At 45.8% G+C, this 27,627-nt stretch overlaps 1 protein-coding gene across 2 annotated transcripts; it reads right to left on the minus strand.

The window, feature by feature from the left end:
- On the minus strand, positions 1–27,627 carry LOC146354515 (zinc-binding protein A33-like). 2 transcript variants are annotated; one of them, XM_084839147.1, is made up of 7 exons: positions 27,540–27,627; positions 22,963–23,237; positions 20,813–20,908; positions 10,146–10,379; positions 5,117–5,136; positions 3,236–3,354; positions 1–3,122 (listed from the first exon to the last, which is right to left on the minus strand). In XM_084839147.1, exons 2-7 carry the CDS (start codon positions 23,233–23,235, stop codon positions 2,578–2,580), a joined length of 1,287 nt encoding a protein of 428 aa, XP_084695273.1. In that variant the 5' UTR covers positions 23,236–23,237; positions 27,540–27,627; the 3' UTR covers positions 1–2,577. The 2 variants fall into 2 exon arrangements, with proteins under 2 accessions (XP_084695273.1, XP_084695272.1); XM_084839146.1 differs by having other exon boundaries at positions 775–3,122; positions 20,807–20,908.

The following is a 27,627-nucleotide window of genomic DNA, read 5'->3' on the forward strand; positions in this document are numbered from 1 at the left end:
AAAAATAACTTAGAGTCTTGTACTACCTTAAAGACTAACACAGTTATTCATCTTCCAATGTGATATATATTCTATCATCTGCCAACAGTGTCCTTCTGTATTCTACATAGGACAAACAATATCCAACAATATAAATGGAAACAAATATGACAATATTTAGAAACCAGTAGGACAATATTTCAGACTCCCAGAACACTCTATTGCTGACCTAAATTGGCCTTTCTTGAAAAAGGGATCTTCAAAGAGAGGCTCCAGTGTGAAACTGCTGAATTTCAACTTATCAAGAAGTTCAGTTCTATTACTGGTGGCCTAAATCAAGATAATAGGCTTTTATCCCACTACAGGTTTTAATCAGCATACCAGTGAGAGAATATTTGTATTATGAGCAACACTGTTTTGCAAATGGTCACTGTAATTGTTTTAAATAATCTAAGCTTCAATATAATTATCCCATTCTGTATTTTTGCATATCATTCTCTCTGATCTCATTGATAACATTTTATCTCTGCATCCATGTGTGCATGTGCGTGTGTGTGTGTATATATATCTGTCAACTATAAAGAAAGACTGTTGCATGATCAAGCAACTTTGCAAACAATTAGCTAAGAATACCATGCCAAAAATGATAGGTAGGTACCCACTGTCGAGTGTCAACACCATCAGTCAGAACATTCTGTTAGCAGACACAGCCCTCTGCTGGTGAACTGAGAACCCACACGAAGAGCAGGAACTCCTCATACCCTCTGAGAAAACAACATTTGAAGAGTAGGAAATCCCAGTGCTTGTATGAAGAAATTCTTTAATTAACACTAGATGAAAGACTGATTTATCAAGATGCAAAAACAGTGGAAAGAGACTGACAACTTATGAAACCGAAAACTCCTGGAGAAGAATCGGCAGCAGAGGCAAGCACTGTTTATCAGGTATGGCAAAAAAAAGAAAAGAAAAAGAAAAAAGAAGAAGTATACCCTTTATTAGAATGAAAACAAATTGATGGTTGTATAGACTGACACTGGCAGAGGCCTCTTACACATCTCTGCCAAATACACGCTTACTAAGAACTACTGCATCCTGATGTTCCGGCTATTAGACACCTTTGCAATTGCATCCTCCAGTAGTTCATCAGTGCAAGATAACTCTTCTAGCAGGGGCAGCCTTCTGTAAGGTGTTGAGCATTTCTCAGGTGGTGTAATGGCCTTGCTTCCTACTTCTTCCTGTTAGTAACTCAGCTTGTAAACATTATCTGCACAGAAGGCCACATCCAAATATTCTCCACACATGCGTGCACATGCCATTCCCCTGATGTCTATCTGCACAGAATGTGTTTTCATCAATTCTGTCTTCTGCAGTTTCTCATAATTATTGCCATAATTAGCTTGTGCTGTTTATTCAGCACCATGTTTTCTGTTCTAGGGACAAACTGATCAGTCTATTTTCCGGTCCATGCATTTGGTCATTCCATCCCATTTCTACATCAACCTGTAATTTTTTTTTAAAAATGCACAAAATGCATTTTGAGTGCATTTTCCCCAACAAAATATGCACTTCTCTACACATTTTATCATATATATTTTGTATGCATTTTATCCTAAAATATTTATTTTTGTATGCATTTTAACTTAAAATACACATCTATGTTTTTGACCCGAAATATCACAAAATTAGGAGAAGTGCTCAGTCCAAAGGATGATTGTGTTCCAATCCACATATTAATCCAGGAAGTGTGAATCAGGTAAATTTGCTTTAAAAACAACAAAATCCTCAAGCATCCCTAGTCCTGTTTCCCTTAGCAGATTTCTTCAAGAGTCTCTTTCACAATTTGAATTTCCTCCAAAACAACTACAAAGGATTATACTGAGCTATATCCTTATTTGTGTCATTTGCAGACAGAGCTTCTGAATATTTTAAGGAACACCCTTTCTGCGTCCATGCCTTTTAGCTTCAGCTTTCTTTTGTGCCCTCCATTTTATTTTGCTCATCTGGGCAGAGATTGTGTGCTATTGACCCGCACTGGTTTGGGCTCCATTCCTTTCTTATGCAGATGGAGGAAATGAGCAGGCAGCAAAACCCATAAAATACAAGGCCCTGTATTAATACCAAACAGGAGAAGGCATTAATCTGGGGGAAGAAATATAGTTACCCCCTAGAAAAATTATCAGGATCTGGAAAACTTATTTTAATGTCCTGATTTCATATTTTTCCGCATCTAATAAATTCGATTATGTTCTCCTTTGCTTGGTTAACGCTTATTTCAGATACGTTGCTCCTGTGAAATAAAAACCAATGTTTCCCCCTTTTCCCTTAACAAAAGATCAGGAATTTCTGCACACACAAAAAGGAAAAGCCCCTTAATGTATTAATCACAGCTAGGATCCACAGGATGGAAACCATGCTACCAGTATGAAATACCCATGACCAGAGGGGCAAAAAGGAACTAACTGAGATATCCGAGCAAACATTTTTCTGTTTTTGGGTAGGGAGAAAGATGGAAAGAGTTACAACTGAAGGCAAAACGGGAATCTGTCTTGCCGAATGCAATCAGATGCAGTCTTCTGGCAGACAGATTTCATGCCGCTCTTACAGATTCAGATGGCAGATCTGCATGGGCTCAATGTTCTTCTTGCCATTGCTGAAGCAAGTGCTGAAGAATGGGTAGAATTTGCCCGCCTTAGCCTGGTGGAAGGTGAAGAGTAGGGACATGTCCTCAGCATTATAGAAAGCCACCTTGCTCGCCCTGCAGTCCAACAGGACACCCACCTTTTTCAGCAAGGTCTGCGGCTTCAGGCGCACCCAGGGAGTCGCCACAGCCCAATACTGAGCATCCTCCCGCAGCCGTACAGCCCAGTAACCATTCTCAGGGCACAGTTTGACTTTTGCTGCCCGGTCCACAGAGTCCGCTGCCACTCCCAGGTCCCACTTGGTCTTGTTCCCAACCCAGACCTCCCAGTAATGCCTCCCACTCTCAAAGGATTCCTTTGCCAGCACATTGACACTCTGCAGGAAACGGCTGGGGCTTCGGGACACAGGCTGGGGTGTCTCTCTCTCTGTCACTGCAGTCAGGTCTTTGGAGAGGAAGAGGTTCGGGTGGGCTGATTCTGGGTCCAAGGTGAGAGGGGCAGGAGCTGTAGGAAGAGCGTGCATTGGAATCAAGTGGAAGCTCTGCCAAGTGCGCCTGATGTGGACAAACTCTGTTCTGCCCCTTATCCCCATGCCTGATGCAACTAGGGAAACTCACCTGGGCTGATGGATTTCAGCATCCTCCTCCAAAATATGTACTGCAGAGGCCCCTCATACAGGTCCTTGTATAGCTGCTCTGTGCTAAAGGCAGTTAATGCTCCCACTTGCACTGCTGGCCTGGATCAGAGAGAGAATGAGAGAGACAGACAGAGGTCTGCTGAGCATGACAAAATTCAGGTAAGGAAATTCCAGAGCAGTAAAGTCAAACCACAACAGATCAGAAAGCTTTTCGGCCAGTTCCTTTTGTGTGCTGTGTAGCACATTCATTGCAAACTAAAAGACTTACAGTTCTGTGCAGTAGGTCAGGGGTGGGCAGAAGGTAGATTTCTAGATGTTTTGGAATTCAACTCCCAGAAGCCCCTGCCAGCATGGCCAACAGTCAGGAATACTGGGAGTTGGTTCAAAACATCTGAAGATCTACTTTCTGCCCACAACTGCAATAAGGCAATTGAACTGAATTCCCAATTTCGTAAGAATGAGAGAATAAGGCGATTATGAGAGTGGATCAATGAGGGCAATTTGTACAGTTCACATAACAACTGGGAGCGTGCTCGAATTATTGGGTGGGGGGAGAAGGAAGGTAGGGGGTCCCTTAATAAAATTACAAACCCCATGCCTTGACTTGTATCAAATACAGCCAAATCATGCACACACACCCCCTCTTAAAACTGTATCTAGGGGCCATCATAAAAGGTAAGAGCACCGGGTCCCCCTATAATTCAAGCAGGTCAAAGGGCAGCATGCTATCTAGCAAACTCCCTCGCATGCAGGCATTTCAAGAATGAGGCACCCTTGAAATGGAGCACCATTGCTACGGCTCCTGTTAACCTGAACATCACAAGGGAAGTGCTGACCTGAGCCGGCTGCTGGCTTTCCTTTGCTCGAGTGGCTTATGGGACTAGTCTCTGGAGAGCCAGAAGCAAGCAGTCACAAGTCCCCCTGGAAGCCAAATTCCAGAAAAATGAAGAACTGGAAATATGCATGATAGGATACGATCTGCCAGTTTCTGCAAAGCACGGTCCACCTCAATTCCTCCTACAGCAGAGTGGACTGGGAAGTGAATTGCGCCAGCAATCCTTCACTACCATCGGCTGAAGCACAGGTGAGCATGTCCAAATGTTTGGGCCCACAGCTCCCATCATTTCTCACCACTGGCTTTGCTGGCTAGGGCTGATGGGATTTGTAGGCCAAAACATCTGGAGGGCCACATGTTGCCCACCCCTGAGCTACAAGGAAGGAATGTATGTGCCTTGTTCAAGTCTGATCATTAGAACAGTCTGGCAAGTTCACAACTGGAGAGTGCAATGATTGCTTAAGACAGGCCACCAAACCCAGTGCAGGCTGCCAAACCCAGTGCATATGGCGGTTCACCAAGGGCTCCATGAATTTTTTTTTCCCACCCCTGCCTGCCTGAGACTACAAAAGCTTGAATGGTGTCAAGCACCTGCAGCTGAGAATACGTGGCTGGTGAACTGCATTCAGCTTGGAGACTTGTAATTGGGCTTAAGGCTGCAAATTCTGCCTCACCAACCTCTCTTCACGGAAGTTCATTGTGAGCATTTTCTTGAGGGAATATGGGAGAATGCCACTACATTAGTTCAACTTGGGAGCTGTTTCCATGTCTTCAGATTTACATCCCAACCCCTTGCCCAGCACTTCTATGCAACAGCAACTGATGTTTACAGGGGAATACATCTACCCACATGCCCTCAGGCTGTTTGCCAGCCTCTCTCGAAATTGATTATTTTCAGTGCTTTAAACCTATAGTGATAATATTCTCCCCCACCCTCCACTCTTAAAAACATTCCGCTGCAGCAGAGTGTGTGAGATAAGGGGCTCATGAAAAGAGAAGCAGCTTTTTTTCTTTCCAGACACATACCTCACAGCCACATTTTCCACCTGTAACAAGAAGCAGAGAAAATTAATAAACACCATCTCACTTAATCCTTATTCAGCTCCTCAAGTACATTTTGCTGTCTTCTTTCTTGCCTCAATACTGAAATACAGACTATGAAAAACATAATTAAAAACTCAATTTCAAGTCGAAGCTAATCCTGATGGGACCAATGCTGGTGAATAAACAGAAGCATTTTTAAGTGGGGTTCTCCATTCCTCTGTCATCTAAGAGGGTCTCAGTTGCACCACAAACACTCTCTGCCCCCTTTGTCTCTGGAGCAAACAGCCTGGAACCTGGACTGCATCACCACCAGGGGCCAAATGAGACTGCCATACGCACACCAACGTGTCCCTAATTACCCTGTAGCTTTTAAAGACTTTAATTTTAAGTTGCTTTGGGAGCCAGCCTTGGACTCTGATGCATACACACACAGTACACTCAATGCAAACTGTGTATTCAGTAACACTAACAATTATTAGTATTAAATCAATATTACACATTTACATTATGGTGGGATTATTTGGTAATGATGCCTCCTTTTAGAAAGGCAATTAGCAGAGAAAAAAAAGGCAAAGCAGAATGAGCTTTTACCAGTCTCAGTTGCACACAAGGCTATCTTAAAACAAAAGGAGACCACAACCTTCTTTAGTGAAGAAAGAAAACAGTTATTCTCACAAGTATTCTTGCATATAAATGCCAGTACAGCATAGGGTTTCAAACGTAGTTTGTTCAGTTCTTTTGTGTTCCATTACATAGGCAGAAGCAAGACAGCAAGCCATGTGCTCCCAGCAATGGTGGGAAGACAGAGAGATGGGGGAAGGAAGGGGAAGAGCAGGAGACCACACTGTAGGCTAGAGATCCTAAGGCTAGCTATGCTCAAAACTTCCATGCATTAACCAGCTAACTGCAACATTGCCCCCTTCCTGTAACTTGCAGATGAGGCTGCAATATACTCAAGAAATTATACTTCACCTTTTGGCCCTAATAAGGGCGCCCAAGGCAGCTTGCTTAAAATTGCAAAACTATACAGTAAAATAATAGCCACTATAATTCTCCTCCTGCATGCAGGAGTCTGATGGTGGAAGGAGATAATGAAAGGAATATAGGAAACCTCTGCGTTTTGTCATCAGAAGAGCTGGGCAGCCCCACACTTGGAGAAAATAATACTGCACAATGGAATATGGATGGTAGGTAATGCAGCCCCCAGGTGAAGCTCAGCACGTCTGGGTCTGGTCAGTGCCTGGATGGGAGATTGCCTGGGAACCCTATGAACATCATCTACTTCCATGGAAGAAAGAAATGATATAAAGGCGAAATCCTAAGGCCGCTAGTCAGCGGCTAGACAGCCATAGGATAGCCTGTGCTCTGAGGTTGGTTTCCTGAGAACTGACTTCCCCTGCTCCCATGCTGCCTCATAGGCAGCGTGGATCGGCCCTCCACTGTGCACTTAGAAGAAGAGTGTGGAGCGGCAAAAACGGGGTGTTCCTGGGGGCGTGCTGGGCGGAAGCGCCATTCTGATGCTTCTTATGTGTCGTCCAGCATCTCCCCTCCCCCCGCTCTGACTTCCAGCAGCTAGACAGCCGAAATTGGCTGTCTAGCCATGAATGCAGGGCTGCTGAAGCATGGAGGGGATGATCTCCTCCGTGCTGCTCCTTCCCTGAATTGGGTAGGCAGTCTCCTCTGAGTTCGGAGATGGCCACCTATGCCGACAGATTGCACCCTAAATGTAGTAATTTTTTTTAAAACTAAACAAAAACTTGTGATCCACAACTCCAAACTATAAGCTAAGCAAATATTTTCCAGGCATGTGGCTGATGCTATCAGAGGGTGTGTCCAAATGAGGCTTTTACTGTGTAATTGTCTTGGCTCATTCAAGGAATTTAACAGGTGTGGGGGGTGTCCAGATAATGTTATTCTCCACTTGTAACTTTCCCATGTTTTTTTCCCATTGCTTCTTTCATCTTTTTGAACCCCATAAAGGAAGAAAAGATGGAACAGCTGCATAATGCCTTTCGATTGGTAGCGCCAGGAGCCTCCGTCTGGATGCTTTTCAGTAATCATTAATGGGCCTCTTTCTTCCTGTTCTGAAACTTGTTGGTCCACATCCACTACGGCCTTGTCAAGGAATCTCTGCTGAGACAAAATGGGCTGGTTCGCATGATTGTAGTGGGAAAATAGGACACGTCGGCTTATTTCCCCCGCTATGCGTGCCAGACGTTTTTTTTCCTAATTACCTTCACTAGCATGACTTGCTGTGTCGTCCGAGCTCATTTGGGGAGGGGGGCAGGCAGCAACTCTGAAATAACCCACCAACAGGCCATGGGTTACTTGAAGGTTGCTGCCCCCTCAAATGAGCCATGCCACTGGGTTGAGACAACATGGCAAGCTGTGCTAGTGAGGGAATTAGGGAAATGTGGCTGGAACACAACTGGCACACATGGTGTGGTTAACAAATCACTATGGCTTGTTAACCACACCACAATTGTGCGAACTGGGTCAATATCTTATGTTGGGAGAAAGGCTTTCATCTTTGGGCTCTAGAACCTGGAGTCTACCCTAGAGACAAAGGGCAAGGCTTGAGGCCTGCATCTTTGAACTAGGCCCTGCTTGAACAGGGGGCAGGATTGAGCTGTTGAAGGCCTGAGAAAGGCCTCTATTAACACTGAAAGGTTTTGTATATGTATGTGTATGGCTAACCACTCAACAGCATCAAGGATATGTTGATTCTGTTAGGAACATAGGAAACTGCCTTATACTGAGTAAAACCATTCTTCCATCTAGCTCAGTATTGTTTACATTGACTGGCACTGGCTCTTCAGGGTTTCAGGCAGGATTCTTTTCTAATTCTACCTGGAGATGCCAAGGACTGAACCTGGGACTTTCTGCCTGCAATACATGTGCTCTACCACTAAGCTTTGGCCCTTCCCATCATGGCTCTAGGGCTCTTCTTGCCCATCCCCACATCCTAGACATTTTTATGGCCTTAGCACCATAAGCAATTCAGCAGGGCCGGCCCTACCATTAGGCAGAGTGTGGCAGCTGCCTCAGGTGGCAGCTGCTGAGGGAGCAAGGAGCAGTGATGAGGTGTTGGAGCTCTGTAACTGGCACATGGCCTGTCCTGCACTCCCTAAGCTAGCCTAGTGCCCTCAGGTGTGGTGTAGGATGCTGTCTCGTCCTCAGTGAACTAACGTTCAACTGCCAGTCTGGCTAGCTTCTGTATATGGAATGGGAGGGGCAGGCAGCTTTTGTCTCAGGCAGCAAAATGCCTTGGGACAGCCCTGGGCAATTGTAAAAAATCCAAGATTCTCTCTCCCTGTCTCCTTTTGGGAGATACCGCTAAACAAAGAACATGGCCAACAGAGACATCAAAATTTACATCTCCACATATTCCAGGATTACTCTCCTGCTTCACCGCCCCTCCCCCTTTATTTATTATATTTCTATACCTCCAACTGTCGCTTATGTTTAAGAGGCACAGTAGAAGTCACTTGAGGGATGCATGACCAGGTCCCTCCAATCAATCCTATTGATTGGTCAGTTTGAATTTCCCTCTCTGGCAGCTGCCCAGCCCCACAGAAATACCTCTTTAACTCAGGGGGTTGGAGGTATAGACACACTAGTTTGTCACACCAATTGTCAAGACAGGCCCAGGATGTTCACCTCTTTCTCCCCACAGTGAGAGGGTGGGGGAGAGAGAGAGAGAATATCAGTCAGCAGGAGGAACAAAACGAGGGTTTTGATCTATATGACCGCACACAAGACAGGTGCAGAAGATGAAGGAAGCACTGTAGCTGCCCCTATAGGATTGCTATTACTGGCTTTTGAAGCCAACTCCATGCCTTTGGCACCACATTCACATGGCCAAAAGTAACTACTTCTTACAAGAGCATCTCTGGAGCAAGCCCACCCAAGTCAACATTGCCTCTTCATGTCTTTCGGGGCTCAAGGACTTTGAATCCCAGAGCATGTTCCTACATTACACAAGAGAGACATTCCCTCTGTCTCCCTCCAGGAATTCACTGAACAGTCATGCTGCAGTAGCCATGGTAACTATGTAAAAATACTGCATTAAGCAACCAGTTATAGCTCTTACTTAAATAAACATGGAAAGCTTACTATTGGGGGCAGGGTAGGGGGTGGGATGGGAAGGTAGCTGCACATTTTCCTTTATGCTAAGAAACAGACACCTGCATGTTTGTGGCTGGTGGTGTTCCGCCCACTGTCTCACCTTTGTGAAAAAGAGCAGGAATTGGAGGTGAAACAGAGACAGAACTATAGTTGCCTTTAGAAAAGAAAACAAGAGATTTATCTTCCATTATAGTATTATGTGGAAGAAACTGACAAGGACTTATTCAGGGTACTAAATGTATATTCGATAGAGACAAACATTTTCAGACTGCAGTTTAATATGTAGAGAGGCTGATCATGCATTTTCCCTCTCTTTCACACATATAGGTCATTATGACCCACTCCCCCAAACAGTCCCAACCTCCTATGCTTCACCCCTTCCTCACACCCTGATTATGCCAGTCTCTCCCAGACAGGATTTACAGCAGAGGGGAAGACACAATTGGCAGGAGGGTGCTGTTGCACTCATGTCCTGCTTGTGGGCTTCCCATGGGCAGCTGGTTGGCCACTGTGTGAACAGAACGCTGGACCAGACAGACCCTTGGTCTGATCCAGCATGGCTGTTCTTATGTACTTTTTTGGGTGGGTGGGGGAATCCACATGCAGTATGTTTTAATATCCCTCCCCTTCAGAATTCCTATTGCCTTATTTTTCACTTTTTAAAGCATTACTCATCTTCCCTAATACATGTTAAAAGAAGTAAATAAACTGGTAAATAAACTCACAGGAAGTAATAGCTTGATCAGTGCAATCACTAAAAGCAGTGCGTTGAAAGCATTGGAAAGGCGGCATATATGACTGGGAAAGCAAATGGGAAAGTGCAAACCTCACCCTGAGACCCATCACCCACCCGCCATCTCATTTGAAGCTCAAGAAGCCTCACCTCCAGCAGCAACGAGCTCTCCAGTTTGTCCAGCTTTTGCTGCGTGTGCTCCATGCTCTTCTTCAACTCAGAGATCTCCTCCACTAGCCGTGCAGAGTCTCCTTGCAGCCTCATCAACCACTCTTCCTCCTCTCTGGCCAGTTCCATCAGCACAGTCCTTTCCTCCTCTTCCAGGGCCCGATGAAGATGCTCAAATGCTGCCCGGATCTTTGAGTTCAGCTCACCAGAGGTTTTCTGATCAGACATAAAGATCAGAACAAGAAACAGCAGAAGGGTGTAAAGGCAATGCATTTAAGCACATCCACAGAACTGTCTACATTTAGAAAAGAGATTCCAGAGGCAAAACCTTTGTGGGATAGAAAAATACAGCAAGGCTTTGGTCAAAAGAAGAGCAGCCCTTCTTACATAAAGCATTTGCATCCATGTTCAGCTACCTCCTTAGCAGTTTGTGCTGCCACAAAGCTAGGCTGCTTCCACACCAGCCATTTAATCTGGATTTGCCAATTTTCATTCACTAACTGTTTGCAGAGAATTCAGAAGTCGCTTCCAACCACTGCATTATGGTGTTTTCCGTGTTGGCTTCCTGTCTTCTTTCAGATCTGATCTGTGGCTGTTTTTCTCACCTAGAACACATATGTGGCGCAAGTTCCTCCAGTGTGGACTGGTGAAGTACTGAGGCTTTTCAGATTTACTACAAAGTTAATTAGAAGCTTCTTCTTTTTGGCTTTCATCCCTAATTGTTTCTTGTTCAGTGCAGCTGCAGTATTATTGATAGATCATGCTCTGACTGGCTCTTATGTAAACAGTTCCTGTTCCATGTGGGGTGGGGTTTTAATTACTAGTCTCCATTTTTGTCTTCTCTTTATTGCAAAATAGCACCTTTTCACAATGAAAAGAAACTTTAAAAATTCTAATTAAGCTTCAGGAAACCTATGCTGAAATGGACTTACTACTAATTCAACAGAATAGATCTCGGCCATGGAGACAGTTGCACTGAAAGATTTGGCGCAAGAACACTCCTGCTAACTGACATGCTTTGTGTCATACAGAAAGAACACCTGAGTTAAATCCAATATGACCTCCCGCCAGGGGTTTACAATTATACAATTGGTCAACAGGGGCAGCCACCCCCCCACCCCCCCCGCAAATGCTACGTCATGAGGCATTCTGCCCCAAATTAGAAGTGACAGCAAAGCTTTTCTTTTTTTCCTGTAAAAAACAAAAAGGGGGGGGAACAAAAAGGGGGAAAAAACCACCTTTTGCTATCTCATCCTTAGAGTACCCCACCTGGAAATTCTGAGATTCCCCCATTCCAAAAAAGAAAAAGAAAAAAAAGACTGGATCAGAATGCCAAAGAAGTATCTACAGAATACTTCAGCCCAGCACTAGGAAGGACTTTGCCTCTCCTTCCAGCCCTCTAGCAAGTGTGGAAGGCTGGAAGAAGAGGTGGGGGCTTGTGGGAAGCTTTGATGGAAGGACAGAAGCAATGAGAGAAATGGCCAGCTGTTTCTCTCCTTTGCCAAAGCTTCCTGCAAGAATCCACCTCTTCCTGCTACCCTCTGTGTTTGCCTGAGGGCTCAAGGAAGAGGCAACGTCTTTTCTGACAGGCAGGAAGCTTTGGAGAAGGATGGAAACAGCAGCTTTCCTTCTCCAAAGTGCCCTGTAAATAAGAAAAGACATTGCCTCTCTCTCAGGCTTGCTGGGAAGCACAGGAGGGTGGAGAGAGACAGAGAGAGAGAGAGAGAGAGAGAGAGAGAGATGGGTCTTGCAGAAAGCCTTGGCAACAGAAAAAAAACAGCTGGCCATTTCTTTTGCAGCTTGCCCTTCTCCAAAATGTCCTGCAAGTGAAAGAAGACTCCACCTTTCCCTCCAGCCCTCTAGCAACCACAGAGGTCTGGAGAGGTGGGGTCTTGCCCAATTCTGTGGGGGCACGTATAAGGCCAGGAACAGCAGGAGAAATGGCTGCTCTTTCTTTTCTTACCTAAATTGCAGCACTAGCAAGACCCCAGGCTTTTCTACACAAGGCTTTTATTGTGTGCTTGTCATTCCTCACTCACGGTTGTTTACAGATGCTTTAGACAATGTTGTGACTCCTGTTTTTTAAGACCTCTTTCACAGGGGGGTTTGGAGTGGAGAAAACCCAGTATTTTTTTTCATCCCAAAACAAAGCACAAGTCCCTACTAGCGTAACTGCATTATTCTGCTATACCACACTGCCATCTAGAGGTTATATAGCAGAAATCTGGAAAGCCGAGAAAGGAAAAGCTCTTTGTGTAGAGATTGGATCTCGATTCTGTGACGAAACCAGAAGTAGATACAGCAGGTTAACAGCCTTGTCTAGAAAAGCTCCCTGTCAGAAGGCAAGGAAGCAGGTGGCGCTGTTGATGCCTGTCTTCTGCTGTGTAGATGAGTACGACACCAGTTCAGGCTGAATCCTGCGCATGGAGATCAGATGCACTGCACAAGCCTATCCAATCTCCTAGAACAGCCTCATAGTGTGTAAAACTGCTTAGGGTTTGGAGCAGAACCTCCAGCAGCTCAGCAATAGAAGCATTTGTAAACTCCAAAGCAACCAATTCTCAAGAACGGTTACAAAGTATGGAATGTTCTGTCTAGTGCACACCAGATTTAAATGGATTGGCATCTCAGTTTAATTGGCAGCTCCCTTATTCTTGGGTTAGAGGAGAAGAAATGGAAGCCCTCTTTTGTATTCTTGATAGCATTGTGGTATTTTATACACCTCTATTACAGACCTTATTCCATTCCCACGCTCTGGTTTACATCTCCCCTGTAAACATGACAATTCAGCTCTTTTCAGGAGTCGCTACAATCACAGAGATGTCTTGTAAAAGAACTGGTTATTTACACTGCCCATTTTTGACCTCTTTCCTCAATTTCCATTCTATTTCCTTTCAGATGAGCTGACCAGAACTACATACAAAGGCCCAGGTGAAGGCACATCACTGATGTGGAATGACATCAAAACCTCAAAATCACTCTCCCTCTCATTATTTGGTCTTTTAAAAAAAAAGCATCTACTGCACACTGAATGCAGTGGGTTACCATAGTGAGCCTCAGTATGTATTATTAGTGATTAGAGTTAATTTTGAAGTCAAGTTATTCCTTCTGAAGTGCACTTTACTTGCCACTTGCCATTGTCAATACTGACTAGCAATGCTCGTTAAACTAGGCCACCAAAGCCCTTTTGATGTTGCTGACAGACTACAGCCTCAACTGAACTGCACAATGATTACATCTCCCATGAGTTATGCCAACACACAGCTCATCTGCTTTTTCTCAGTACTACACAATCCTGTTTGAGGTGAGGAATCTTAATCCTATCTCCCATCCCTACTCATTACAATACAAAAAGACTGTTATGCCTCATCTTATGTATTCATTTACAGCATTTATATATCGCTCCACATCTAAACAGATTCCAAAGCAGTGAACAATAAAAGATAAAATGATAAAAGAAATAAAACACCGTATTAAAAATTATTATTTTTAAAAACCAAGTACCAATAAAAAACTGTGGCTGGTCAGTCAAGGGAATAAAGCTGTTTTCAGGAGAAAACAACACAGTGTCGGTGGATGCCTGGCCGCCAGAGGCAGGGAGTTTCATAGAAAGGGACTACCGCACTGAAGACTCTTCTCTGGGTGGACTCCAGCCGGGCAATGGGTCCATGTGGAACCACCAGGAGCATGCCTTCTGATGGCCTCAGTGACCGGGCAGAGTGATAGGTGAGAAGCGTCTCTGCTTCTCCAGAGAAGAAGCGTCTCTGCTTCTCCAGAGACACCAGCAGCCACAATACCAGCAGCAAATAGCAGCAGCAGAGGGCAGCAGCTTTAAAGACAAGGGGAAAGGGGCAAACGTGGACTTTATCTGCTCCTTCTTAGCTGCTGTTCTCTTTTATCTCTTTTATCTTTTATATTCTTTTAAACTGTTGTGCTATTTATATCTTAACATTTTAATATGTGCCTGGGAGGACTATTGGGCAACTCAGGGAGTCAGAGAGGTGCCACCATAACTGTGGTCACGGGCAGGGGGAGGTATGGCATTGGGGGATTAACAGGCCAGATGAGGAGAAGAGGGGCTAGACACCTTACAGCTGTCCCCTCTTCTGGTTCTTCCCCCAACCTGATGGTTCCTGGCAGCCTTACCAGTCTGCCCTCAGGTCTGGTGGTGCTGCTGCTGAATGCCAGGTCGGTCCAAAATAAAATCTCCCTCATCCATGATTTGATTGTGGATGAGGGGGCTGACCTGGCATGTATTACTGAGACCTGGGTGGGGGAACTGGGAGGGGTCACTCTCTCCCAGCTGTGCCCTCCTGGGTACTCGGTGCAGCACCAACACTGACTTGAGGGTCGGGGAGGGGGGGTTGCCGTGGTCTATAGGAATTCAATCTCCCTCTCCAGGCTTCCTGCTCATTCGAGTGCAGATCTTGAGTGTTTGTACCTTGTGTTGGGTACCTGGGACAGATTGGGGATTCTGTTGGTGTACCGCCCACCCCGCTGCCCATCAGACTCCCTGCCTGAGCTGACGGAGGTGGTCTCGGACTTGGTGTTGAGGACCCCTAGGATGATGGTCCTGGGGGATCTCAACTTCCATGCTGGGGCCGCTGTATCCGGGGCGGCTCAGGACTTCATGGCCACCATGACAACCATGGGGCTGTCCCAACATGTCATCGGCCCAACGCATATAAAAGGACACACGCTTGATCTGGTTTTCTCAACTGGGCAGGAGGATGGTGATCTGAAAGTGGAGGAACTAACATCTGTCCCTTTGTCATGGTCAGATCACTTCCTGCTGAGGTTTAGACTCCTGGCGGCCTTTCCCCTCTGCAAGGGTGGGGGACCTATTAAAATGGTCCGCCCCCGGAGATTAATGGATTCCGATGGATTCCAGAGGGCTCTGGGGGATTTTCCTGCTGGTATGGCTGGTAATCCTGTCGAAGCCCAGGTCGCTCTGTGGAATGCAGAGATGACTCGGGCGGCTGACACGATTGCGCCCAAGCGCCCTCTCCCTCTGAGCAGAGCCCGGCCAGCTCCTTGGTATACACCTGAGCTGAGGGCAATGAAGCAAGAGGGGAGACGGCTAGAACGCAGGTGGAGGAAAAGTCGTGCTGAGTCTGACCAAACACAGGTAAGAGCCCACTATCGAGCCTACTCTGTGGCGGTGAGGATGGCAAAGAGACAGTTCTTTTCCACCAGCATTGTATCTTCTCAGTGTCGTCCAGCGGAGCTTTTCCGAGTGGTTCACGGCCTGTTACATTCTGGGCCAGGGAGAGAGATGGTAGAACCCTCGGTAGCACGCTGTGACAAGTTTGTATGGCACTTTGAAGATAAAGTCGCTCAGATTCGTCATGAATTGGACACCACCACTAATGCAGTTCCATTGGTAGAGGCGTTCAGAGCACTGTCTGGTCCAGTTTTATTGGATGAGTTTCGGTTACTGAGGCCTGAGGATATGGACAAGGTGCTTGGCCAAGTCCGATCAACCACTTGTGTGCTTGACCCTTGCCCTTCATGGCTTATTAAATCAAACAAGGAGGGGTTGTCCGGCTGGGTCCAGGAGGTTGTAAATTCCTCCTTGAGCGAGGGAGTGGTGCCTGCTGCTTTAAAAGAGGCAGTAGTTAGACCACTCCTGAAAGAGCCTAACCTGGACCCAGAGGATGTTAACAATTATAGGCCAGTGGCCAACATCCCCTTCCTGGGCAAGGTGCTTGAGCGGGTGGTTGTAGGACAGCTCCAGGCACTCTTGAATGAAACGGATTATCTAGATCCATTTCAATCGGGCTTCAGGCCTGGTTTTGGAACGGAAACTGCCTTGGTCGCCCTGTGGGATGACCTCTGCCGGGAGAGGGACAGGGGGAGTGCGACCCTGTTGATTCTCCTGGACCTCTCAGCGGCTTTCGATACCATCGACCATGGCATCCTTCTGGATAGGTTGTCTGGGTTGGGAGTAGGAGGCACTGCACTACAGTGGTTCCGCTCCTACTTGGATGGCCGATTCCAGAAGGTGGTGCTGGGGGATTACTGCTCTGTGCCATGGCAATTGTGCCATGGGGTTCCACAGGGCTCTATTTTATCCCCCATGCTGTTTAACATCTACATGAAACCGCTGGGGGAGGTTATCCGGAGGTGTGGGCTGAGGTGCCATCAATATGCAGATGACACCCAGCTCTACCTCTCTTTTACATCAAACCCAGGTGAGGCAGTGACTGTTCTGAATCAGTGCCTGGGCACGGTAATGGACTGGATGAGGGCTAATAAACTGAAACTCAATCCAGACAAGACGGAGGTACTGTTAGTGGGTGGTTTGTCTGCCTGGCTAGGTGATATTCAACCTGTTCTGGAGGGGGTTGCACTTCCCCTAAAGGATCAGGTTCGTAGTTTGGGGGTGCTCTTGGATCCAGAACTGTCACTTGAGGCACAGGTGAACTCAGTGGCACGGAGCACTTTTTATCAGCTTAGGCTGGTATACCAACTACGCCCTTATCTGGACAGAGATATCCTTGCTACAGTTATCCATGCTCTGATAACTTCTCATCTGGATTACTGCAATGCGTTATACGTGGGGCTGCCTTTGAAAACGGTCTGGAAACTTCAGCTGGTCCAAAATAGGGCAGCAAGATTGTTAACAGGGACTGGCCTGCGAGCTCATATTACGCCAGTACTTTTCCAGCTGCACTGGCTGCCAGTCCATTTCCGGGCCCGATTCAAAGTGCTGGTGTTAACATTCAAAGCCCTTAACGGCTTGGGGCCAGGTTACCTGAAGGATCGCCTCCTCCCATATGTGCCTGCCCGGACCTTAAGATCATCATCAGCGGCCCTTCTCCGTGAGCCCCTGCCAAAGGAAGTGAGGCGGGTGGCTACTAGGAGGAGGGCTTTCTCTGCTGTGGCACCCCGGCTCTGGAATGAGCTCCCTAGTGAGGTTCGCCTGGCGCCTACATTGTATTCCTTTCGGCGCCAGGTGAAGACCTTTTTATTTTCCCAGGCATTTTAGCATTTTAGCTTTCTAAATTTTTATCTTTGCTGTTTTAAATCTGTATTTTAAACTCCTGCACTGCTGCTAGGTTTTATTGTGGTTGTATTGTTATATTGTGGTTTTAATGTTCTGTATATTTTAAATTGTTTTATTGTGTGTTGCTTGGATTGAATTTTTGTGAACCGCCCAGAGAGCTTCGGCTATTGGGCAGTATAGAAATGAAATAAATAAATAAATAAATAAATAAATAAATAAATAAAAGCGCTCTCTCAGGTATCCTGGTCCCAAGTTGTTTAGGGCTTTATATTCTAGTGCCATAACCTTGTACCTGGCCTGGTAGGCAGCCAGTGCGGTTCCCTCAGCAAAGGAGGTGGATGCTGAAAAAAGGCAGCTCTTGACAACAGCCTTCCCCAACCTGGCACCCTCCAGGTATTTTGTACTTCAACTCCCATCAGCCCCAGCAAACATGCACAATGGTCAGGAATGCTGGGGGTTGTAGTCAGAAACATCTGGAGGGCATCAGGTTCAGGAAGGCTGGACTAATACTACTGGGTCTTCCACCAACACCACTATCTTGTATAGAGCCTGCTCAAGGTGAATTAGATGTACCATTTTTCTGACACCCTGAAGGACTATTATTACTGAACACGTTCCAGCACCTTTAAGGCCCCTGAAGAGACATTCATAGCTCTTTTCTTCTCTTTTTTTAAGTGCCATCCATGGAAATTAGGACAAAGTGTACCCTATCTCCTACTGGCCCTGTCTGTGAAATAAAAATAACAATTAGAAATGCAACACCTGTTTACGGGGAGGTGTGGGGGAAGTCTCTGTGTTAGTTACCGTAATTACCTTCATCAGAAAGTTCAGGTTTTCTGATTACAGATTCTGGATGCTTTCAGACTGGAATTCTAGGCATCCTGGACAATTGTTTCAGAGTGAACTGTTGCACTGCCTCTGCCTGACTGCTGAAAAAGGCACAGTGCACAATGTGCTCAAAAAGAGCATGAGAGGCCTGAATACTAAAGAGCAGACATGCCCACTTGTAGAGAGAATGTTATCTTTCAAATGTGGGATGCATTTGAATATGACAATTAATGTAACATGTCCAGCATAAAAGCAGGAAAGAGAGAGACATGCGAGGTAGGCAGCCTCCTTTGCTCCCCAAAGACAGCACCCACCTAGGCCAGACGTCACCTGCTTTTAGCCATCCCTGAACCACCTGGCTCCTGTCTAGGACTCGCCCAGCTTATCGTGCTCCACAAAGTGATCAAATTGCCAAGAGCCAAATACCTTTCTTATTGACACATCTCTCTTCCCTGAAGGTAAAGAGATCATTATTTTGGAAAGATCTGCAGGATACTGTTTTGAATTAGCGCAACAGTGCTTCCTCCAGACTCTTAAAATGCAATGAGCCAACATGAATGAAAACACACAACTTGGAAAGTCACTAGTCCCAATGACCCCCAAAGTGCTAATATACAGAACAGGGAAGACATGACCCAAGCTGAAGTCAGCCAGGCATTCAGCTTAGTTCTGAAGTCCCTGACCAGCAAGCAAGTCCACAGACTGATATCAAGGGACATCTATGACATCAATGCTCCAGCACCGGCTTCCAGGTTTCAATAATATAATTCTGCTTGCAGCATTGAGTGTGACAATGCCCTCTGGTGAGCAGGAGGAGTAACTACCCTTTCTCCCAACTTTGAAGCTGCAGAGATGGGTGGAGATCTTCCCAGTTGCTGCCACCTCCCCAGCCAACAACCAAGTAGTTTTTGGCGTGGCCAGCAAGGCCAGTCAAAAACTGAATACTCCTGCTGTCTTCCTATAATGGAAGGAATCATAGCTCAGTGGTAAAGCATCCGCTTTGCATTCAGAAGGTCCCAGGTTCAGTCCCTGGCACAGCCTCACCCAGCCTGGTTGGACTACAACTCCATCACACCTCACCAATGGCCATGCTGGATGGGGATGATGGGAGTTGTAGGCCAACACATCTGGAGGGCACCTAGTTACAGGAGGCTGCATTGGCATCTCCAATTAAAAAAAGGATCAGAGAGCAGGTGATGTGAAACTCTGGAAACCTGATGCTAGTCCGACAACAGAATACTGGGCTAGATGAACAAATAGTCTGACCCACTATAAAAGGCAGCTTCCTACATTTCTGTAAGTCTTCTAGGCACAATTCAACGTTTGGACCTATAGCAATGTCTGAAATAACATGGGCTCTACATCCCTTCTCCCAACGTCCTATAATGGACCACAATGCAGCAATAGGTATCTAAACATGGGAACAGGTTGCCCAAAGGCAAGTTTTACCTATGTACCTATTCCATTGCATGTACATGTGTGGAGAAACCACATTTAGCTCCTGCTTCCCAGCGCGCAGCATGGAGTGAAAGAGATGCATAAGAAGTTATCACAAGGGACAAGCTACACGTGGATTTCACACACTGTTCTGCACAGAAGAGATTTCTGTGACGGAGGGAGGGAGGTTACATTTGAAGCAGTCCTGAGAGACTGTCTTATTCCTTGAAATCAGGGAGACAATTCAGGGCTGCCGACAGAATCATCAGCACGCTTTTTATATTCTGTATACTAACCCCCCCCACACACAACGTGATTACTTTAAAGCATTTTAAAAAACAAGAATGTATTATTTTTTGTTTTTAGTCTATGCTCATCCAGTCTTGTTATTATATGTTTCTTTCTTTCCTTCCTGTGTTTGTTCTTCGACTTGTATGTAAATCTAAAAAGACTTCAAAAGTTTTTTTAAAAATCCCAGACATAAAGAAATATTTAGGGGAGCTGTCCCGGGGGGTGATCTGTAGCCACACAATGGCCTCCTGAGACTCTTCTCCCAAACTCTGGATCTCCATAACAGGTTCAACCTATAAGCCCTCCCTCCTCCTCGTCTGTGGTCCTGAGAAGTCTACAGATAATCATCTTGTCCTGTTTAGTTCTCCATAATCAATAAGGGCAGGATGAAATTTCAGAACCCTGGTGTAAAACAGCCACCACCCACCCACCTTTCTTAGTTAAGAGTCATTTTGCTGGTTTTCCCAAGAGAAATAGGTTGGATCTCACCAAGTGAAATCTGACTTGGAAGCCTAGTGGCGGTGGCGGGAGGGTGGGGGAATGCTTTGAGGTACTTTGCTGAGGCTTCATGGCATTAAGCTGTCTCTTTCTCTCCCAGTAATTCCCCTACTGCTCAGCTCCCTCTGTGCAAGTTCTGCAATTAGAGGCATTAATCTTCCCTTCTGCTGAGGCACCTCAGCAGTTCAGTGATTATCTGGGCAGATGATTAGCTCACATTGTGCCAGCCCTGAAGGAACTGTTATTTATTTGGCTGTTATCTTTTTGCTTGTGATTTAAGAAGAGCATTAAAATGGAAGCTCACACACAGCAAGACACTTTGACTCCAGCCCTGTGGACTGGATAAGCCTTTCAAAGCCCAGATCTTGGCCATTTTCTACTTTTTGTTCATTTCTGCAGTTAAGACTCTCTGATTGATCTGTACCAGTCCTTTTTCACAGGCAGCCAAAAGAGTAATACCCCACCCAACTATTTGCCTTGTGAGTAGTCTCCACCTCACATGCTCCAGTCATGCCTCATCTAAACAAGCCATCCCAGAAACAAACAAAGCTTGCCACAGAAGGAGAAGCGTGGAAAGTACCATTACCAACAGGCTGCAGATATTCTCCTCAGCGACATGCTTCATTCTCTGCACTTTCTCACACTCCATTTGGTACGACTGAAGTGCCTCTTGGAGGTGTTTCTAAGAATGAAAAATAAATAAATACAATTAAAACCTATGTGGATGGATACTGAGAAGGGGCTTGAGCAAAGGAAACTGGAAAAAGGGAACGAAATGTATGCACACTCATAAGTGTGCTGTTGTGTGTGTGTGGATACTGTGGAGGGGAGTCCGGAAGTGAAAAATCCTATAGCTCTGCTTGGGTAGCTGGCCTCTGATAGGTTTCCACCGAGACAACGTGGCCCTCGGACCAAAACCCGCTCACTCATTGGCCCAGCTCTCATGCATTAAAACTCTTGGTTGTTTCTCCCTCAACAGCCCAGAGAGCTAGTTTCGGATGTCACAAAGCACAACCCAGGAATGGCACATTCCGGGGTTGTTTACCAAAGTGGAAGTGGAGAATGGTCTGGAGGGAGGTGACTCACTCTTGCGCTGTCCTGACTACCCATGGTTTAAACAACCCAGGGGTAGTCGTTACGTGCAAAATGGGTCACTACGTCTAGAATAGCCTCCACTTATCCCTTTACGAGCCTGTACAGTGGACCGAGCGCACGTACATCAGGGATAACAAATAACTGGCTGATTTTAAGCCAGTCACTTTCTCCCAGCTCAACTTATCTCACAAAGTTGTTGCGAGGATAAAATGAGATAGCCCCTGAATACCTCTGAGCTCCTTGGAGAAAAGGTCCAATAGACCTGCTATTTTCTTCACCTTTAAGATCTTCTTTAACAAAACATGTCAGCTTCACCTTGCCTGCTCTTCCACTGCTACCTGGGCAACTGCTATCCCAGACCTCTTGCTAACTCATCCCACCTGTAAGGTAGGTTAGGTGAAGACAGCATGACTCACTGAATGCCACTGAGTGATCTTTGTGGACTGGTGGGGATTTTGGACCCCACAAAGAGCTTTGGCTATTGGGCGGTATAGAAATATAATAAAGAAATAAAATAAAAAAGAGAAAATCCCAGACGCCGCCTATGCGAGGAATTCCCCTTCACAGGAAACATGCCTTAGGCTTTGTTTGTGTAGTATCAGCAGAACATGAATCCTTGACCTTTGATAAGTTCCTCAAATCATGTGCTAGTAAAGCACAAACAACAATGCTGTGATGACATGACGGTGAATGAAAAACAAATACAGCAGAACAGAATCAGCCAATGAACTACAACTGCCAGGGAGTTAAAGGCAGGAATAGGGTAAAGTACACGGCAAGGGAAGAGCTGCCCACTGAGCTCTGCAGAGCCAAATGATAGCCATGCTATCTGTTGGCAAAATTAACTGGAAATGGGGAGACAGGATTATAAATAAAGCGTGCGCGCATGCATATATACATATATTTGTCAAAGGGCTATTTGCCTTTGCTTTAAAGGCTGCAGGAAAGAAAGACTGGTAGGAATTACTCTCAGAGTCAAAAGGGGCCTCCAGTTCCAGCTAAATGGCTCCTAAACATTTTAATAAAATGTTACATGTTCACCCCACTGGAATTTTCTACTTGTCAGAACTCCTCTATTGGTCCAAACATGTCTGGCTCACACTTCCTTAAACTCTTTTTGTTGTGCTATAGCAGGGGTGAGCAACTCTGGGAGGTCCGAGGGCCATTTCTGTCCCCTCCAGACACCCCCTGCAGGTGTCCCCTGTAAGTGGCAAACCCTGGAGGTGCCAAAAAAATGGTGTTATAGCTACAGAGTGCTAATACAAAATTAGCTTGCAAACAAGTACATTTTTGCATTTTGGATGTTCCATGGCCACTATGAGCACCTTTTCTTCTTCTTCTTCTTCAAAATATATATTTTAATGAATTTGGGGGCAGCAGGGGCTACATGCAACTTCAGGCTGCATGTTGCCCACGCCTGTGCTATCCAGCCGCAAGCAACCTACAGACTTGTACCAATCTACATCGTATCCCAATTCCAATCCAGTCATCACAGGTCTAGCCACTTTCCCCATGTGTGAGTGGTACCAAGGCCCATAATTAATTGAGAAAGGCACACTCCATGGCTCAGTCCAAACAAGCAACAACGCAAGCTGCCAGAGAAAATGGAAGCAATCGCAGTCTTGCCCTATAGCTGCTCACCTGCATTTTTCTTCTGTGCTCCTCAGAGGTGCACCTCCGAACTGTCTCCACTACTCCAGAAACAAGGTACTGGGGGCGGAATGACCGGGTGGGGAACTCTCGCCGGCACTGGGGGCAGGTGGCAATTTCTGAGCAACTGTCCCAATAGCTCTGGATGCACTCCTTGCAGAAGTGGTGCATGCATTCCAGCATGACCGGGTTCCGGAACAAATCATAGCAGATGGCACAGGTCAGTTCCTCCCGAAGGCTCTGCTCCTGGCTCCTATGGGCCATTTCTGCAGACACAGAGCATGTTCCTCAGTCTCCCTGCCACAAAGCACAGGGCCCAAGTTCTGATCCTACCCTGTATGCTCACAGAATCCCATAGTTGGAACACACTGAGATACACAAGCCAGTCCCATGCATGGTTGTGTTCTGCGCTTGTCCTAAAGGCAAAGCGGCAGAGTCAGAAACAGGGGCATTGTTAGGAGAGGGTCCACCTGGGCACATGCCCCGGATCTTTTGAGCTGTCCTAATTGCCATTTTTTTTACATTTTCCCATTGACTTGCATTGGAAAATAGAAACAGCCATAACTTTATAACCATAAAGCTTGTATGATATATACATGAAATTCAGAGACCTGGTAACTCCCATGGAGCTGACTGAACCTTCCCAATTTCAGGCAGTTAGGTGCAGTGGTTTTTGTGCTAGTCACAGGTAAAATTTGCTATTTTCAAGAAAAACTGCCCAAGCAAAGAGCTTTAATTTTTTTGTGGTTCCACATATGTGCATGGAATTTGGAGACCTGGCTGCCCCTATGGAGCTGACTGAGCATGCCAAAGTTCAGACAGTTAGGCCCAGTGGCTTTTGTGCTAGTCACGGGTAAAATTTGCTATTTTCAAGAAAAACTGTCAAAGCAAAGAGCTGTAAATTTTTTGTGCTTCCACACAAGTGCATGGAATTTGGGGACCTGGCAGCCTCTCTGAAGCTGACTGAACCTGCCAAATTTCAGACAGGTCTAGTGGCTTTTGTGCTAGCCATGCATAAAGTTTCCTTTTCTCAAAGACTAAAATAAAAAGTAAAAACTGTCAAGCCACACAGGGGATTACAGATCCTAATCAGAAGGTGTTTAAAGTGACCATTAAGAGGTCACTATCCCTAATCTCTGGTGGGTTTTTTTTTCCTGAGGTGCAAAAAACCTCTGTCCCTCTATTTTTCTGCTCTTACATGTCCACTGTTATGAGCTTGCTTGCAATTAAATTTTGAAGAGGGAGATGGAAGGGAAGAAAGAGCTCCATGTGAAATACTGGTATTTCACACAGCATCTGATTTCACTGCCACAGACTGGAACCTTTGGATTCTGCAGAAGTTTAGTAGCTTCAGTACAGCAAAGGATCCAATTAGCCTCCACAAACTTCTTTCTCCCCCTCCACTTTATTTTCTCCTAAATAGCTATAGGACTCCAATTATTCCAAAAGGAGGATTAGGACTATGTGGCGTCATGATTGAGGAACTGCTGAGGCTTTTAAATGGGTTCTAGAGTTGTTTAAAAAGCTAGAAAAAGCTCTCAGCCACCTCACCACATAAAGTTAATGTAAGTATCTGCAATCCTTACAAACTCTCCATAGCCTCCTAAATTCCTCTGAAGTACCACCTCTCTGAAAGGAGCCACTTGGCTTAGGGAACTCCCCCCCCCCCATTTCCAATCACCATTCTTCTTTTCTTCTTCCCTCCCCTATCCTGTTCTTTCTTTCTCTTCTTTATTCCACCCAGGGCATATCTTGGAATTCTTAAAGAGAATTGTCTTCGGTGGGCAAGAGAAGTTCTGAACTGTATTTGTCTTTATACAAACAGACAAGAGGCTTGGTTTTTCTCCTTCTTACTCAAGCGTTTGAGAAAAGTGGGTTCACATGGTTGCAGAGAAACAAATTTGGGGCTGTTTCGTTTGTCAGTTGCCATTATCCAGTAATAGGAAAGACTGTAGCTCAGTGGTAGGACACACGCTTGGCATGCAGAAGGTCCCGGGTTCAATCCCCAGCATCTCCAGGTAGGGCTAGGAAAGAATCCTGCCTGAAACTCTGGAGAGCTGCTGCTGCTGCTGCCAGTCAGTGCCAACAATACTGGGTTAGATGGACCCAGGGTCTCACTCCTATGAACAGAAAGCTTTAATAAAAAACAGGCGTTTTTGGTTTGTTTTTTAAGTGGAGGGGAGATAAATACTGCTAATTTATACAATCCTATGTATCCCTATTCAGAAGCCCCATTATGTTTAATGAGGCTTACCCTCAGGAAAGTGTGCATAGGATTCCAGCCAAAGTTACTTTTGCAGGGAAGTTTGCACCTTGACATTCTACATGTTTACTCAGAAATAAGTCCTGAGTTGTGAGCATGGTACTGCAGGCTTAATACAGCGCCAACCGATTTCCAGCTAATTAATTGACTACCTTTTCAGCACAGTCCTATGCATGTTCTGTCATTTGTGGGTGGGGTGGGTGATTTTGCATGAACTCTAGCTTTAGTGGTGAGGAAAAGGCACTTAGTACATGCTCAGAGTTTCTCCACAACTTAGTCCTACTTTTGAAAACAGACTCATTGGCTGAATCCTGGTGAAGTCCTGGTACAAATGACATTATGGGGAGGAAGATACAATGACAGCTTGTGCACAAAAAGGAGGAGGTACAGGAGATTTGCACAAAACAAAATATCTGTTTTTATGAAGAGTTGCTGGAGGATTGTAGGATGAGGAGGGATGGTTGCCTGGAGGGGAATAGAATTGGTAGGGGGAGAATGTAAGTGCTCAGTGGTGAAAGAAAACCATTCTGCATATGCTCAGAGGCACTCTATATTTAAGAATATAAGAAGAGCCGTGCTGCATCAGACCAAGGTCCATCTAGTCCAGCATTCTGTTCACACTGTGGCCAACCAGACACCCACGGGAAACTCACAAGTAGGACATGAGTGCAATAGCACCTTCTCACCCATGTTCCCCTGCTGCTAATATTGGTGAAATGTAAATAAATTCTAGTAATTACAAATTTGCAGGCATCTATATTGTTCAGAAACTATGCAGGTTTCTTGCCTGGGGGACACCCCTAATGACCTGTGCATTTTCATACAAATCTACCCAAAAACTATTGGGGAGGGGGTGAAGGGAAGGGAAAACAAATCACTCCCTCCTCCAAATTGGAAAACTCCCCTTCCACATGACCTGCTGCACCTATCTTTCTGAAACTTTGCTGGTTTCTTACTTGGGGACAACTCTAGGCTGTCTGTAATTTTCAGAACAATGGTTCACAAGGAAAATAGGGAGATAAGTATGTTCTCTTTTGGAGACCTCAAAAGGTCAAGGCCACTCTTGCACAAAAACCCTTGTGGTCATCATTCTAAAATTTGGTAGGCATCATCTCCTCTGATGGGGCAATGAATCTTGAAATTTTTATCTTATTCTTCCAAGGAATAACAATGTTATTGGCAGTTCCCTTTAAAAGAAAATCAAAATACAAACCCTGCACCTATTTTTTCTGACCTTGGGCAGGTGTAATCTCCTTCCAGGGGGCTACTATGCCTGAAATTACCATCCAGCTCTGACCAAGAGAAAAAAGTTACAGGTTGTTTTTTTTTCTAATTTCCCATGGTAGTCAAAAGGAAGCATAAAGACTCATTTTTCCAAACCTTGACTCAAGTCTGGTGCTGAGCGGAAGTGGACTGACTACAAATTGGCCCGAGCAGAAGCGGGATGTTTTCCAAAATGCTGAATCGGGATCTGAGTTGAAGTGAGGTGGGGGGTCAGTGCACACTTCTTATGTATGTATGTAATCTATGCACACACATAAGCACACCACATGCACCCCACACACACACATATTAGAGGTCCACTTAGACTCAGACACACGTCCAAATTTGTGTTATGGGCCTGTGCCCCATATCTTTGAAGAACCTAGCAACGCCCCTGGTCAGAAACAACCTCTGGACTATACACACCCTCCTCCATTAGTGGCATAAAAAAACACATCTGTAGAATGACACTTGCAAATGCAACAAGTGCACCTTTCTTATAATGGAGATGCATCCAGGTGAAAAGCTACACTGGTTGTTTTTCTTCCTGCAGGCAAAGGCACAGGAGGAACACTGCTAGAAAAAATGAAGATGGCAATGCTGTTTCTTCCCAGAGATACCTGGCCTAGACGCCTGACAGAGAGAAAATCAGCCCCTGAGACGCTTTCCCTCAATACACCTCAACTCAGAGGAAAGCAACACCTGTTGAACGACGGGCCATCGTGCAGCTGTTAAAGGCACAGGGGAACTCAACCAGAAAACGAGGGCAGCTCCATGGAGGAAGCAAAGCTACAGGATTACTCGGCAGAGGCACCGAGGTTGTTCGTAATCCATCCCCAGGTTACCCCTGAGGTTGGGTAGGGGGACAGTCCCCGGGGGTCTTTGCCGAAATAGAAAGCAGAACCCCACCCTCCGTGCAAGGTCTCTCTTCCCTGTATGGGCCAAGGGGTAGAGAGACTTTCGTCAGGATTCCGGCGACCAGACCCTCGCACCCCACCCGCGCCTTGCGGGGCAGCCGACCGCCTGCCCTGTCCAGACCGACCTGTCGCGTTTCTGCGCCCCGCACTGGACTCTTCGCCCGAAGCCTTCCAGGTTCCACGTTCGCCTCGTGATGCGCCCGCCCCGTTCCC

Source organism: Heloderma suspectum, chromosome 2 (assembly GCF_057233095.1).
Source record: "Heloderma suspectum isolate Gila_16-S chromosome 2, 16-S_ref, whole genome shotgun sequence".
NCBI classification, from domain to species: Eukaryota; Metazoa; Chordata; class Lepidosauria; order Squamata; family Helodermatidae; genus Heloderma; species Heloderma suspectum.

Coding starts and splice junctions, on each gene's coding strand:
- LOC146354515 (XM_084839146.1), bottom strand. CDS start 23,235: ATGGCCCATAGGAGCCAGGAGCAGAGCCTTCGGGAGGAACTGACCTGT. Junction 20,909..22,962: donor AGCACAGAAGAAAAATGCAG/GTGAGCAGCTAT, acceptor TTTCATTCTTAG/AAACACCTCCAAGAGGCACT. Junction 10,380..20,806: donor TCTGCAGCCTGTTGGTAATG/GTACTTTCCACG, acceptor ATGTCTGATCAG/AAAACCTCTGGTGAGCTGAA.